Source organism: Erithacus rubecula (assembly GCF_903797595.1).
Source record: "Erithacus rubecula genome assembly, chromosome: 20".
Lineage (NCBI taxonomy): Eukaryota > Metazoa > Chordata > Aves > Passeriformes > Muscicapidae > Erithacus > Erithacus rubecula.
The window spans coordinates 3,730,989-3,745,113 of NC_136672.1; the positions used below are offsets into that span (position 1 = coordinate 3,730,989).

The 14,125-nt window shown below is 43.0% G+C and overlaps 1 protein-coding gene across 4 annotated transcripts in view; it reads left to right on the top strand.

Annotated features, from left to right (window-relative positions):
• Positions 1–6,749, top strand: part of LOC306810635 (T-cell antigen CD7-like) — a 67,029-nt gene extending 60,280 nt beyond the window's left edge. For all 4 annotated transcript variants that reach the window (XM_079323456.1, XM_079323455.1, XM_079323453.1 and 1 more), the window contains 4 exons: positions 171–500; positions 2,021–2,362; positions 4,039–4,145; positions 5,168–6,749. In XM_079323456.1, coding sequence (XP_079179582.1) covers positions 171–500; positions 2,021–2,362; positions 4,039–4,145; positions 5,168–5,269 — 881 coding nt within the window. In that variant the 3' untranslated portion in view covers positions 5,270–6,749. The remainder of the gene's footprint in view (positions 1–170; positions 501–2,020; positions 2,363–4,038; positions 4,146–5,167) is intronic.
• Positions 6,750–14,125: the final 7,376 nt, after the last annotated feature.

Below are 14,125 nucleotides of genomic sequence, written 5' to 3' on the forward strand. Positions count from 1 at the left end.
CTACAGGTGTCAGAGCAGCCAAGAAATAACATGAGCAGCATAGGGAAACTGAGGTGCAGCCTGACAGAGTGGTTCTGTTGGTGGAGAAGATGGTTTTGAAACCCACTTTGATACGAACAAACCAAGAGGAACTCTGATATTCCAATTTCAATTGCATTTCTTATTTTTAGGTGGAGGAAATGAACAGTCAACAGACGTTATCAGTGCTTGGGAAGGAGACTCCATCAGCATAACTTGCCCAATGAATGGTTCACAAAATCAAGTGGGGATGTACTTGAGAGCTATGAGACAGAATCTCAATGTGATATATGTTTCCAAGGAGAAAATTGATTGTGACTTTGATACTCGCACCACGTGTTCAAAGGAAGGGGAGACTCTCAGGATAACCCTGCACAGGTTACAGCAATCTGATTCTGAAATCTACCTATGCTCTGAGATTGTTAAAATCAATGACTATCCCAAAGAACTATATGGGAAGACAACCATAGTACTGGTCAAAGGTATTGCAATTCCACCTTTTATGACACAAATTAGTAAATGCAGGTCTATATTTTAAATCGAAGAATGGAAGAAGACACAATGGGAGGGCGAGTCAAACAGAACTTCTGTGTCTGCTCAGGTCAAGTACAGATTTGAAGGAATGTGTGGGTCTGCTCCCTGAAACAATGAAGGAAACACAGGAGATAGTATGGTAGCAAAACCCCAAATAATCCTGGAAAATTAATCTGTGGTTTGTTAATTCGAGCTACAGATTTTCACAGGAGCCATAGATTGCTGCAGAGTTTGGAAACAGTGATATCTGGCAGCTCTTTCCAAAACAACCTGTCAAACCTTTTTAAACTACTAGCAGAGCAAAAATGGGGTTTTTTTGGTAGCAGCTGTTTTTGCAAATCTCTTTTGTTTTTACTAATTCATCTTAGATGGCAAATCAATAATAATTGGGAAGCTGGTGTTAGGCAGGGTCTGCAAGCTGGGCATGAGGGGGTAAAAAGGTTTTTCTCTTGTTAGTGAGAAGCTGCTGAATGGCCAGAAGTGCTTTTTTGGCAGGAATTTCTGGTCGTGGAACAATTTTTCCGTCTTTTTTTTTTTTTTTTTTTTTTCCCCCTCCATTATAAGAGAGTTGAGTCCACACTATTCTTTGGTAGTTTATTGTTCCTGTCCTTTATTTCACCTGTCCTTCCAAGGAGACCTTCTAATCAAAAACCTCTTTCTCAAAGCTTACAGGGTTTTCTTCTTTTTCTGTCCCCAAGGAATGTGAAATCTAATTCATTGCTGATCAGCAATAGTAATTTATATCCCTGAAGGATTATCATCTCCTCCCTTGGGCTTCTCCTTTCAAACTTCATGGCTGTGTTTTCTCAAATGAATCACATCTTGTTTATTGTGTATTGTCTCTCCAAATTATTTTATTTAATTGCTTTATATCTCTGTTTGAATACGATAATCTCTGACATAGTTACAACCTTCCCTTTACAAACATGATGAGTTCTGCCCTCACTCCCTTGTCCATTTTAATGATCATATTATAAGGAATAAGTCCTGTCCTCAAGGAACTCAGTGGAGTGTTTTCCTGGCTGGACAGTGAATTGTTAATAACCACTCCATTCTCATAGACCATTTTCAACATTGATGGGACACACACTCTGTGGTTTGATCCAGACCAATAGTCCCCAGATGTCTCTATGGCTTTGTCTCACTTGAGAAAGCAGGCAATGATGCATGGCCCCAGGACATGCTGTATTCTCTTAGAGGAGGTCAGTATTTATAATTTTTTAAGTAGATGCACACCCTTTACAAAGAGCTAAACCTGTTGGTCAGTCCTACTTTCAGATCTTGATAGGAAGATATGCCAGGGTGCACTAAAATACATCCTTCTTCGCAAAGCCTATGTAAAGCATGTTTAAAAGTCCATTTTATCTGCATTTCTATGGTCTGTTGTTTCTGTCTGTCCTGTGCCCTTGCTCCCCAGTTAAAATGCACTGTGTTAAGCAGTGCTAACTGCTAATCTCTCTGTTTTTAGCTAATTCCAGTGAGGCTCTGGAGCAGTCACCACTCCTTGCAAACCCTGAGCGAGGCCAGACTGTCAGCATCACCTGTGTGTTGAGCATCTCACATGAAACTGAGAAGTTCCACTTGCTCAGGGCTCACATGCAGCCTGGCAAAGTTCTGTCTGTGTCAAATCTGAACGTGTCATGGGTTTCTCCTGCCTTTGGGAGTCGCTTGGAGTATTCAAGGGAAGGGACCAGAACTGTGATAACTCTGCACAACCTGCAGGAAGAGGACAGTGATAACTACATCTGTGCTGAGGAGGTGAAGGGCTCCTCTCTGCTCTCAGCTCGTGGCACCATGGTGCTGGTGAAAGGTACCACCCTTCTGCTTGTTTAATCATCAATAGCTATTGTTGTGTTGTGGACAAAAAGCTTTTGGAGCTTTAGTCAGGACAGGCAAACCTAGGAAGGTTTGGAGAGTGGGCTGAGGCTCCTTTGTGCCCTGTTGAACTCGGACACAGAAACAGACTCTGTGTTTCCACCTGCCTCCTACAACCAGAGGGGAATTCAGACCTTGCTATAGTCCTGCAGCTTAGAAAAAGGAAAAAAAAAAACACTTCACTGTGTGCAATCTGTCCATTTTAGGATATGAATATGTACTTTCAGCACCAATTCTTAGACCTTAGTGTGACATAAATGTCTTTTAGAAACCATTCCCTCTAGCAAGTCTCGTGTTTAAAATAGATCACAAAACAAGTCCTGGGGCATTTGCTTCAAGCACCACAGACTACAGCAGAGATGTTCTCATCTACCCTTGTTACACACTGAGCACTCTGTGAGCGTGTGGTGTAAAGAGGGGTTTTGATTTTTCTGTGCTCCAAAGATGAATTTTCTATTTTTCTGCAGGATGGTGCCATTTGCTAAGCTGAAGTAAGAACTAGAAACAGAGTGCTTGGTTTTGGTCTTAGTGGTGCAATTTAACCCTGTGCATTGAGCTTTGCAGAAGCCTTTGTAAAATAAGCTTTACAAAGGCCCTAAGAGTCACAAAGGATTTTCCTGCAGTCTGCAAATTCAGCTGTGGTGCTGTTCATTGCCACCACCTGCAAACTGGGACAACAACTCAGTAAAGTGAGGTGGGGGAAATGACAGCAGCAAAGCAGAGTGTGGTTATTAATTAATGTGGTATTCATGTATGGATTAATTGAGGTTTTAGGGAGCTGAAACCCTTTCCACCAGCATTATTCATACCACAGCATCCTTCTGCTCCTGTCTGTACCTCTCAGCAGCCTGGCTCTTGGATAATTCAGAGCCCTCAGAGTTGCAGCAACACAGCAGGAAAACATTTTCTGCTCCCATTAGGAGTGTGTGGTCTTATTGTTGCCTGGAAAGGCTGACCTGGAACAGAGAATAGACAGAGCAAAATGAATAAAATAGGTAATTATTGAAAGGATCCACCTTGGGCAGTGCAAGAGCCTGGCCGGGGCTGCACCCAAATCAAATCCAAAATGGATCCTGGTCACGAGTTTTTACACTTTTATAAGTTTTGGTTAATCTTTGTATTGGGGTCAATTATCCAAGCACAGCCCCAGACTATGAAGTCTCAGCCCCCTGGCTTGCCCCCTTTCCCTCACTGTTGTTTCTGCTTTTTTGGTAAGGTTGTCCTTCATTCTCCAGCTGGAAAGGGTTTATTTTGTCACTCCCCTTTATAAGAGAACTTAAAACACCTAATATGAAGTTTCAGTGTTACACACTAAGCAGCAGAGATTCTGAAAAATATAAAAGCTAAAACCCAAGGCATCACTATCAGCTGCCTTTGTGGGGTGCTCCTTGCTGACCCACCTGCAGCCACCCCCAGCCTCTGGAAGAGCACAGGGAATATTAATAATATTAATATTAAGAGCACAGTGAGACTATTAATGACATTACAAACATGACTCTGTAGCTGTTGATATCTGAATTTTTTGTTAACCTGCAAAACTATATTTTTCAGAATAACAATCAAGTTCTTCCTCTTTGTATTATAACAATACTTCTGTAGTTTTAAATGCAGGAGGGAAACAGATGTGTGAGAAGATCTCCTGGGGTCTGTATGCCCTTGTTGGGGTGGTGGCTCTGCTGCTCTGTGCCCTGCTGTGCTGCACCTTGTACCGTGTGGATGTAAGTACACTGTCACCACAGCAGACCTGGGCCTGGTGGAGCAAACTGGTGTTATTTTTAAATAGTGCCTGAGTTAAGAAAACATCTGATAAACCTAAAGAATTGTGGCTTCCTATTACTCTCCTATTTGCCCTTGTTTAATATCTTCCAGCTGTAAACTCTTGGCAGCTTACACAGCGTGTCATATTTCTGCAACCCTTTGTAAATGAGATATTGTTTGTCTTTTGATAACAAACCTCAAGTGAGCTGTTTGTTTGACACAGACATGTGTTGTGTGAGTATCCCTGAACAAAGCCCCTCACTGTTCTGCTTTGCTTGCTTTTTGAAAATTATTTGGTGAATTGGGACAGGAGCTGTACATAGCAAGCTTGTAAGAGATGGAAGAGAATGCTTGGAGTGGGTCACAAGGTCAACAAAAACTCATAAAATAGCCTGATGTCTGAAAGTAGTGCTGGGAGAAAAAAAATCTGCCCCTTTCAAAAAAAAATTATTGCATTTTTTTCTTCACTGGGATTATTTGTATACATATACTGCAGAAAGTGCCCAGAAATTGTCTCTGATAGATCCTTTTGCTCCATAAAGATTACTGAAAGTTAAGTGTATGATTCACAGTCTCCTGTCTCATCCCTCCAAATGTGGATCCAGCACTACTCAAAACCAGTAGTGTAACATCATTCTGTCAAACCCCAGTGGGACCTGGTGTCCTGTGCTACCAGTAAGAGTCTAAGAATGAACCTTATTTATTATTATTGTCATGTATCATTTATGCCAAAGCTGGAGCTGCATCCAACTCTTGAAGGAACATTTTGTGAAATTGCATCAGACTCATAAAAGAAAGTTAAATAAATAAGCTGGTGATTTCCACTTGGTCCTCTAAGACCTCACTGGGTCGTGAGAGGAATTTTAGAAGAATGGTTCCTCCTCCAACAGATGATGTTGATGGATTCCTAGGATGGAAAATGACTCCTTGCTTGGAGTCTTTCCAGGCTCTGTTTTGAATGGCTGTTTTCTGTGTTTTGCAGGTGATGAAATATTTCCAGAAAAAAAAGCCCAATGTGGTGTATGAGGACATGTCCTACAGCTCCAGACGGAGCACGCTGGTCAGAAACAACACCTCTTCCTGAGATGAATAAACTCCTGCCAGCTGAGACTGTGTGTGCATGGACCATTCTGAGAAAAGCAGCTCTGAGAGCTGCTTTAACCACCTGAACTGAAATTGCTGCCACCAGTCTTCTTCAGTGGAAAGGAAAACCTAACTTCCAAGGATGTTTCTATTTTTTTAATGTGTTATTTTTGTAACGTACAGAAAACAGAAAAATGCAGGTGCCCCGGACATGTGCATGCAGGTCAGTGTGAAAAAGCAGCATTTTGGGGCTAAATGCAATCTATGGGCTCGTTTCTTTGCTAAATAACCCTTTCTGGAAGGTGGGATGGATGAGGAGGTTTGGTTCTGGGCTTTGCAAGTGCTCAGGAAGAGCACACAGGTCTGTTCAGTAGTTTGCAATGGATCCACATGGATTCCTGTTCTCTGATGGATCCTTGGATGCTGCCCAAGAGCTCAGGCAGCTGAAACTGCTACAGAGTTACAGCAGGGAAAAAAAAATATTTTGAAGAAACTTCAGGAATGTGTCAGGGTGAAATGCTGGGTCCTTGTGGGTTCACCTGCTCCAAGGTCATGATGGTCCCTCAATAACACAATCAAGTCTAGAGTTTATTTTATTTTACTGCCTCTGCCAGAGCTCCTCTCGTGACTGATGGTGTCTTGGTGTGGCTGATGAGCAGAGTGGCTGCCTGGGACAGCAGAGGTGTCTGTGCTGGGCTGGTGGTGTCCCAGCAGGACATTTCTCCATCCCAGTGACTCCACTGTACGACACAAGGTGAAATAATCCGGGCAAAGCCAATGCCTGCATTCCAATCTTGGCACGGGTGGGGCTGATCTAAAACCCCTTCTTATCAAAGGGATTTATCAAAACCCACAGCACGAAAGAAGAGGCTAAAATTAGTTTAGTAACAGGTTCTGGAACAGGTGCCAGTGGAGAGCTGGGCCAAGGAAGGGCTCTGTCTCCTCCAGGGGTGTTTTGGTTTTGCAGTGTTGGAGCCACTGTGGAAAGTCAACAATTTTCCACAGAAATGCTGAATTGCCTTGTCACAGGGCAGGTTTGATGGGGTGGCCTCACTTTGCTGACGACAGGCTGAAACTGGAGTTTGTCTCTATTGATGTAATTGTTTATTTTTTTGAGGGATTAGGGTCAGTTTGTCTTTGATGAGTGCATAGCTGGAGCAAAGCCAGGCACAGAGGATAATTCCTCTCCAGAGCTGAGCTCTGACAAGATCCCAGCTTGCCAAGACAATCCTGTCCCTCAGGAGAGCCCATTTCCCTCCAGATATTGCTCATTAAACGCTGTGCACCAGACCTGAGGCAGAAATCCCCTCACTCTGGGGGTTGATGGTGCAGGTTCACCTTGAGAGCAAATAGATGCTGTCTTCACAAGGCTAGACCTGGATAAACTGTGTTTGTGTTGGGGTTTTGTACAGTTCCTTGATATTTTCATACAAATATTAAAACTTGTTTCATATATCTTGCAAATAAATTGACGTTTCTTTTAGTGATTTGTTGTGGGGTTTTTTTAATAGTGGTTCAGGGTTTTTTGAAAATTCTGTATGAACTACTCCTAAGACTCCTAACAGCATTCCACTAGACAGCATAATAACTGTTTTTCCCCTTTTAATTAAGGAATCTGCAAGTGAAGTTTTTCTTTTTGAAACCAATCACTGAAGAAAATAGAAAAGAACCCTTCAGATCCTGTGTGTTCCATGTCTTGTCACCCCAACCTTTCTTGAATTCTGCTAGACTTGGTGCTGGGACCAACTCTGACTTTGTCCGTGGAAAAGCCCAGCTCAGGGGTGGGTGAAGAGCTGGGGAAGAACCAACAAGTTATGTACTAATCTAAGAACTGAAGTGTGCATAGTCAATCACCTTTCATCACATTTTGGTTTTTGCAACAAGGTGCCAATTTAGTCATAAAGGGGCAAAACCACTGAGAGCCAGCAGGGAGGTTCACAATGAGCAAAGTGCATTTGAAATCAGCTTTCTGTGAAAACACTGCCGTGCAGAGATGACCACAACGGTGAAGGAAAAAAAAAAAAAAAAGCTGTGAAGCAGTAGTGGAGGTGGTTTTTTGGCTTGGTGTAAACAATTTTTTAAAAAAAGAGCACACTGAGGCATTTCATGGGCTGTGCATGTGCAGAGCAGTAGAGAATCAGCACCACAGTTATCCCAAGCAGTGGTGGATGAATTGCTGGGGAATTTAGCCCCAGAGTGTCAGGGATTAATTGGGGGTTTGGCTGCCCAAGAGGGTTGGAATATCTGAAGATGCAGAGTTGTCTCAGAACTTCCCTGGAAAGAAGAAAAACTATAATTTTCACCCCCACAGTTGCAGACAGAATTGCTCTGGGCTAATTCTGTTGCCTTTGCTTCTTTTTCTGTCTCTCATCTCAGCCTCCTGAGAGGGAAATAATTTTCCAGGAGAGGTTGGAAGTGCAGTTCTGAGGCTGAGATGGGACTGCAGCAGTGAGAATGGTATCAGAGTGTTGGTGATGTCCTCAGCCCCATTCCTGGGATAAAGGACAGGAATTGCAGCTGGGAGCAAAGCAGCCTCAGGTGGGAGGCAGGGCTGCAGCTCCAGAGTTTGTGGAACAGGGATGGAGCAAGCCAAGGCAGATGAGCAAGGTCAGAAGCAGAGAAAACCCAAGAGGCAAAGTACAAAGAGTGTGTGAAATGACTCAGGGGCCAGGTCTGGATGGAGTGGCCTGGGCTGAGTGCCTGGGAAGGGGAAGGCTCATCAAGAATAACTTTTGGTTATTTGCCAAACTGAAGAAATCAACCAGCACACGTGGATTAGCACTGATGGAGCCTATAGACTCTGGAAAATTTAGCTGGAAAAAGCATTTTAGCCTCTTGACTCAGGTGTGTGTGACAAGGATGTGCCTGAACTCAGGTGCTAAGGAGGCTGATAAGCTGAGTTGAGCACAAAACATTTTGCAGGAGACAGGAGAGAAGCAGGTTCTGCTCTTGTGACACACTGCAGGACACTGGAATTCTCCAGTAAATCCTGCCATGCAGTCTTCATGTGCTCCTGCAGCTGTGAGTGCTGCATGATCCATGTCTGAAACCCACCCAGGAGAGTGGTCTGCAGCCAGTTTCTCCCACCTGTCTCTTGCTGGTGGCTGCTTGTGACTCCTTTTCCATCCAGTAACTCATCCTGGTATGGAATTCAGAGAGCCTGACCAAAATATGTCCAGCACTGCTGGTTCTGCTGAAGACAAGTTGCTAACTGCTGATTTCTCAGGCTCTCTGTGTTTGTAAAAACCCTATTTCTACTTATGGCATGCAAACTTTTGTAAGCACTGTTTTCCAAAGCATTTAGTTTCTTTTTTAATGCCTTGTAACCCTCAACTTGCAATATATTAGCAGTCAGTTTACAGTCAATTTGAAAACATGCAGGGTTTTTCTTTTTTCTGGTTCACAGATTGAGTTTTCTCACAGCTTTGAGCTTTGAGGTGCTGAAAATGCTTATTTGTTGCCATTTCTTTAATCTGACATATTTGGCTAATGAATTTTTTTACTGCTTGTATAAATTTAACAGAATTTATATTGTTTTGCATGGTTTTTAACACTGTTTCAAATCCTTCAGGAATGACTGGTTACTGGCTTTGTGCAACAGGCAAGAAATCATTCCAATTTCATTTGGAGTCTCAACAGGTTTTAACTTGCTTTTTAGAAAATCAACGCATTACTCATCATACATTACTCTCTCATATAGCCAGAGCATGCTGCCTTGTCTACAAGTATCTCACATATTTTTTTAATTTAAGAAATGGAAATAAAGCAGCCAGCCTAAATACTGACTAAAGGGAAGAAGGGACTAAAGGGAAGAAACCATTTTGTCCTAACACTAAAGTTTACAGTGTTATCACAATCTGTCTATTGCAAGTAGTTTATCTGTCCAATTGTGGATGGGAGGTGACTCCACTCTGTAATTAACTGCTGATAGGGCTGGATGAACTCTCTGGATGGTTCCAATTGCTGTGTAACTACTTCACAAGAACCATTATTTTGCTGGTATTTGACTCCACCGACTGGCATGTGTCTGAAACACTCCCTGGAGAACACATCCATGACCCCAGAGACTTCCACCTGAGATGTTAGAAATGCTCTGCTACACTCCTGTGCTTTCTGTCTGTAAGGGGAATAATGTCTAAACAATCCACATGCCAAGTGGAAGATGATCTTTCATTCCTACTATGAATTAGAATCAATAATTAGTAATTATTAACTCTCTGGGAGAGCATTTAAGTTCATCCCTCTCTGCAGTTCATGACACCCTGAGACATTTGGTCCATCTGTTCTTAGTAGAATCACACGAGATGTAAATCTTATTCTGGGGATCATGGTACAAGTGATGCTTTACCAATATTAGTAATGATTTCTTACTCAGATGATGGAATTTATTACTCTGCTCTGGCAGGACAGGAAAAAAGAGACACTTGAGTCTTGAGCTGCAATCCAGGATGTGGCCAGCAATGGGAATTCTGTCCCCATCTGCTGCAGCCGGGTGGGACAGTGACCCTGATCTCCTGGCACATATTATCTGCTAATGGGCCATCTTTAAACCAGCTGGGCAATCATCTTTATCTTTCCCATGACCCACCCTTCACCCAGGTGGTATCACCTGTTAATGGGCCATTGTTAAAAACTGGGTGTGGCAGCAATTCTTATCTCTGTGGAAATTCCCTCCTGTTAATGGGGCATTGTTTAAAACTGGGTGTGGCAGTGACCCTGATCTCCTGGCACATATTATCTGCTAATGGACCATTTTTAAACCAGCTGGGACAATCATCTTTATCTTTCCACAGCCCATCCTCTCTCCAGGAGATATCTCCTGTTCATGGCCATTGAGTCCCAGTGCATGACTGATAAAATTCCATCATCCCACTGGGAGATGCTCCAGCCAGGGCAGGAGCCAAGCCTTTCCTACCCAGATAAATACTGAGATTTTGGACACCAAGGGACCTTCTTTCCACTGGATTCCAGAGGAAAGCCAGACCCTTCCACATCATCCCTGGACCTTCAGAGGAAACTGCACCTTCTCCAGGAGCACTGCTCCAGCTGAACCACATCTGCCACTGCAGGAGGATGCAGCCACCATTGAATGGGACTGCTGCCACCACCCTGACTGACTGACGGGTGTCAGCTTGGATTCTGACTCTGGCAGCGTTTTAGGTTTGTGCTCTGTAATACTGTATTTTTATTTTAATGTTCCTGGTAAAGAACTGTTATTCCTAATTTCCACATCTTTGCCTGAGAGCTCCTTAATTTTAAAATTATAATAATTTGGAGGAAGGGGTTTACATTCTCCATTTCAAAGAAAGGCTCCTGCCTTTATTGGCAGACACCTGTCCTCCAAACCAAGACACACTTGGTTTCCCATTACTGCCTTATAACTTGGGGGCAAATCTTCCGAGAAATCACTAGGGCCAGTTCACCACTCTTGGTTTCCACTATTGTAATATATATTATGTCTGCTTAGAGACAATTGGCAATGGGCTTGTGGGTGAGTGACCTTTGAAGTCTCAACGTAGAAGTGACATTTTTCACAAACGCTCGTGATTTCTGAGAAATAAGATTATTGTAACATTGTGGATTTCTCTGTTACCTTCATTCTTATACTTTCTAATGCTCACAGTGGAAGCTTCTAGGAAGTCTTCTCAAATGATGGCACTTGGTAACAGCTTTTGGACTCAAAATCTTTATTTTATTTTATTTTTTAAAAGCCTGGACAGTTTTTAAGGTTTAAAACAGAAATGAAGCTTGTGTGTACACACTGCAGGTAAAGAAATTACAGTTCCTAATGACTTTCAAGGCTAAAATTAAAAACAGTACTTTCACAGAGAGCCATGTGCTCCTTCTTGTAAGGGCGTTTTGAAATAAAGTTGTAGCATGGAAAAATAGAACGTTATATTTCTGTCCAAGCCAAAAGACAAAATAGAGGAGAATTCCTGCCAGGTTTATAACTCACAGAAAAACTCAAATGAACAGCCCAATATGAGGTTTTGCAGCTTTTAGACTTGTCCAGGATTTGGTGAACCAGGAGGGATCCAACACTGAAAGGATGGCTGTTGTCCTCCTGGTAATTTATTGGTAAATCTCACCGTGATGGTCATGGTGAGAAATTGTCTCAGTGGGCTAGGCTGAAGGCAGAGAGGGGCATTTCTCCCAGTGCCTCTTATTCCATGGTTAGCCCTAATGCTCAGACCACTTGGAACAAAAAGAGGCAGAAATACCCATAATAAAAATAATTACATTTCTTAATAACGTGCTTTGTGCGGCTCGCTTCTCTTGGGCCGCTCTCGTGTCTTAAGACAAAAAATTGTGGTTTTTCAGAGACCTGCTGCAGAGACCTGGGTTTTTGTTTGTGCTCAGAAGCGTGCTGCTTCTGAGCAGGGGGGCTGGTCTGTGGTCTGCCTGTCCCCAGGCTGAGATGGTACCTGTGAGTGTGTCTGCAGATGTGGTTGCAGGGCTGGGGCACCGCTTCTGCAGAGCCGCACCTGAAACCAGCCTTACTCTCCTCCTCTGAGCTGTGTCACACCTGCCCTGCCCCTGGGCCCCTCAGTGTCCCTGTCAATGCCACTGTCACTGCCACACCATGCTCTGGGCTGCAGCTGTGGCCCCTGGGTTCCCTCGCTGTCATTGTCACTGTCGCTGTCACTGCCACGCCGTGCTCTGTGCTACTGATGCCTTTTTTGGGCTTACCTAGAAACAGAGGCCAGCAAAGTAAAAAGCATAAAAGTGGATACATTTAGTGAAGGCCTTCTGGTACATTGAGGGCAGATGAAGCCTCTCCAAGGGGCTACACCCAGAATGGACAATGATCCAGACAATTAGAAGTTTGGTCTATTTACATATCAGAGGTTAATCCTCCAATTACAGCTTCATGTAATGAAGCAATATTTCCCCAGTTTGCTTCTCCCCAGTTAACTTTTTAAAAAATATTTTTCAGACCCTGAGGCTGTAGAGTGTCCTTGAATCTCAGGTCTAGAGGGATTATTTTGTCTGACCAAAATATGAAGACTGTTAACCAACACTTCATATGGAGTTTAGTTATGAATTAATGCAGTACAGAATTCCCAGTTTAAAGAAGAGCTGAGGCACTGGGCAGCTGATACCCCTGGACTGAGGCCCCTGAGTCAGGCAGTGAAGCAGTTTTCCTTCAATCCCACCAACATAAACACATCCCTCATATTCCTGTAGTTCTGTTGTTGCATGGAGTGAGGTAGAAGAGGATAATGTGACAATCAAACCTGTCCAGTGATGACCTGGCACCACTGTCATTACTTCGCATTTTAAAAATTTGACTTTTTAATGAACAAACCTCATCTACTTCCTAGCACAAAGACATAAGAGAAAGCAACTCCTGATTTTGCTTGTTGTTTTCCAGCAGGATGTTTGTTGTGTGCCAGTGCCACATTGTGTTTGATGACTGTAACATCTCCATTATGGCACGAAATTAACTTGCTCTGACAGTCATAGATGATATAATCTTTTTATCTTCCTTGTGGTTTATTTATCTCAAATCGATACTCCACATCAGAGTGGTGAGTAGGTGTATGATATTTCTAGTCACTGACATCCCCTGCTGAGTTTCTCAGCATTGCATCACTATTTACTTTTTATATCACAAAGCCCATCAGCCTGAGCACCTCTGCTGTGTGCTCTGCTAGCTCAGGCAGCAGCAGTCTGGCTCCTGCAGACCCAACCTCTGTTGCAGAGGTTTGAGGGCGTTGTATCACCTAATTAGTGGTTTGTCTCAGTCTCGTCTATTTTCCCTCAGAGCCAGGATTAACAAAACAAAATTGAAACAGTTTTTCTCGTGTTCGGGCTTTGATGTTTATTATATTTTATCAGAAGGTACAGAGCCTATGAAAGCACTTCCAGCTGCCTGCTAGAAGTGAGGAAAAATGACAAAAGATGCAGTTGCTGCAAGGTCTTTTAAAGCCAAATAGTCCAACAGAGATTAACACCTATATTATTTATACTTCTGGCCCAATAGCTAGATTCCTGTGACTCTCAGTGTGACACTGACTGATCAACAGAAACAAATACCTGAAACCCATGAAGAAGAAGGAAAAAGAAGAAAGATGAACAAAGAAAGAAACACCACTCAAAATCCTCCATCTTGTCACATACCTATTGCTATACTATAAAAATCTCAAATTTAAAACCCATCACCATGTGAAAGCACACACTTCTAATTCACTACACACTCATGATTTTAACTTCATCACTCAAATTTAGAAGCCTTCTCCAAGACCTCAGGTCAAAAGCAGTGTTCTCCAGGGGGTCTGTCTGAAAGCACAGAAAACTCAAAGATGCAGCAAACTTCCTTCTGGGGTCAGAAACCCTGCCCATAGTTAGATAACTTCTGATTCCTCATGTTAGAGCTTGTCTGAGTGTCCCAGGTATCTCCCAGTGTGGAGAGATGCAGTTTACAATGCTCAACTCCTTCCACATAACTTGGCATTTGTACAGATCCTGAATAAATCCAGTGGCACCTCTGAGCTCCAGCTCAGAGCAGTGATCAGTGTCTGGGCTTGGGGTACAGCCATGAGCCTCAGCTGCTCGTGGATCATGGACTCTGTCTAGCAGGGACAAAATAGGCAGAGGGGACCACTAGTCTGTGGCATTAACAAAGAACCTGCCCAAGAGACAGAGTAAACAAAAAATTATGTGCTGGAGGGCTGGGGCTGCTGGGTTTGGGTTTTTCTGTTGTTGTGGGGGGGTTTGTTTTGGTTATGTTTTGGGGGTTTTTTGTTTCTTGGGGTTTTCTTAAATTATTATTTAATTTATTCACCATTTTAGCTGTTGAAAATTTCTTACTGGCTGGGAAAAACCATGCTCACACATACAGAGCTATCTGTCT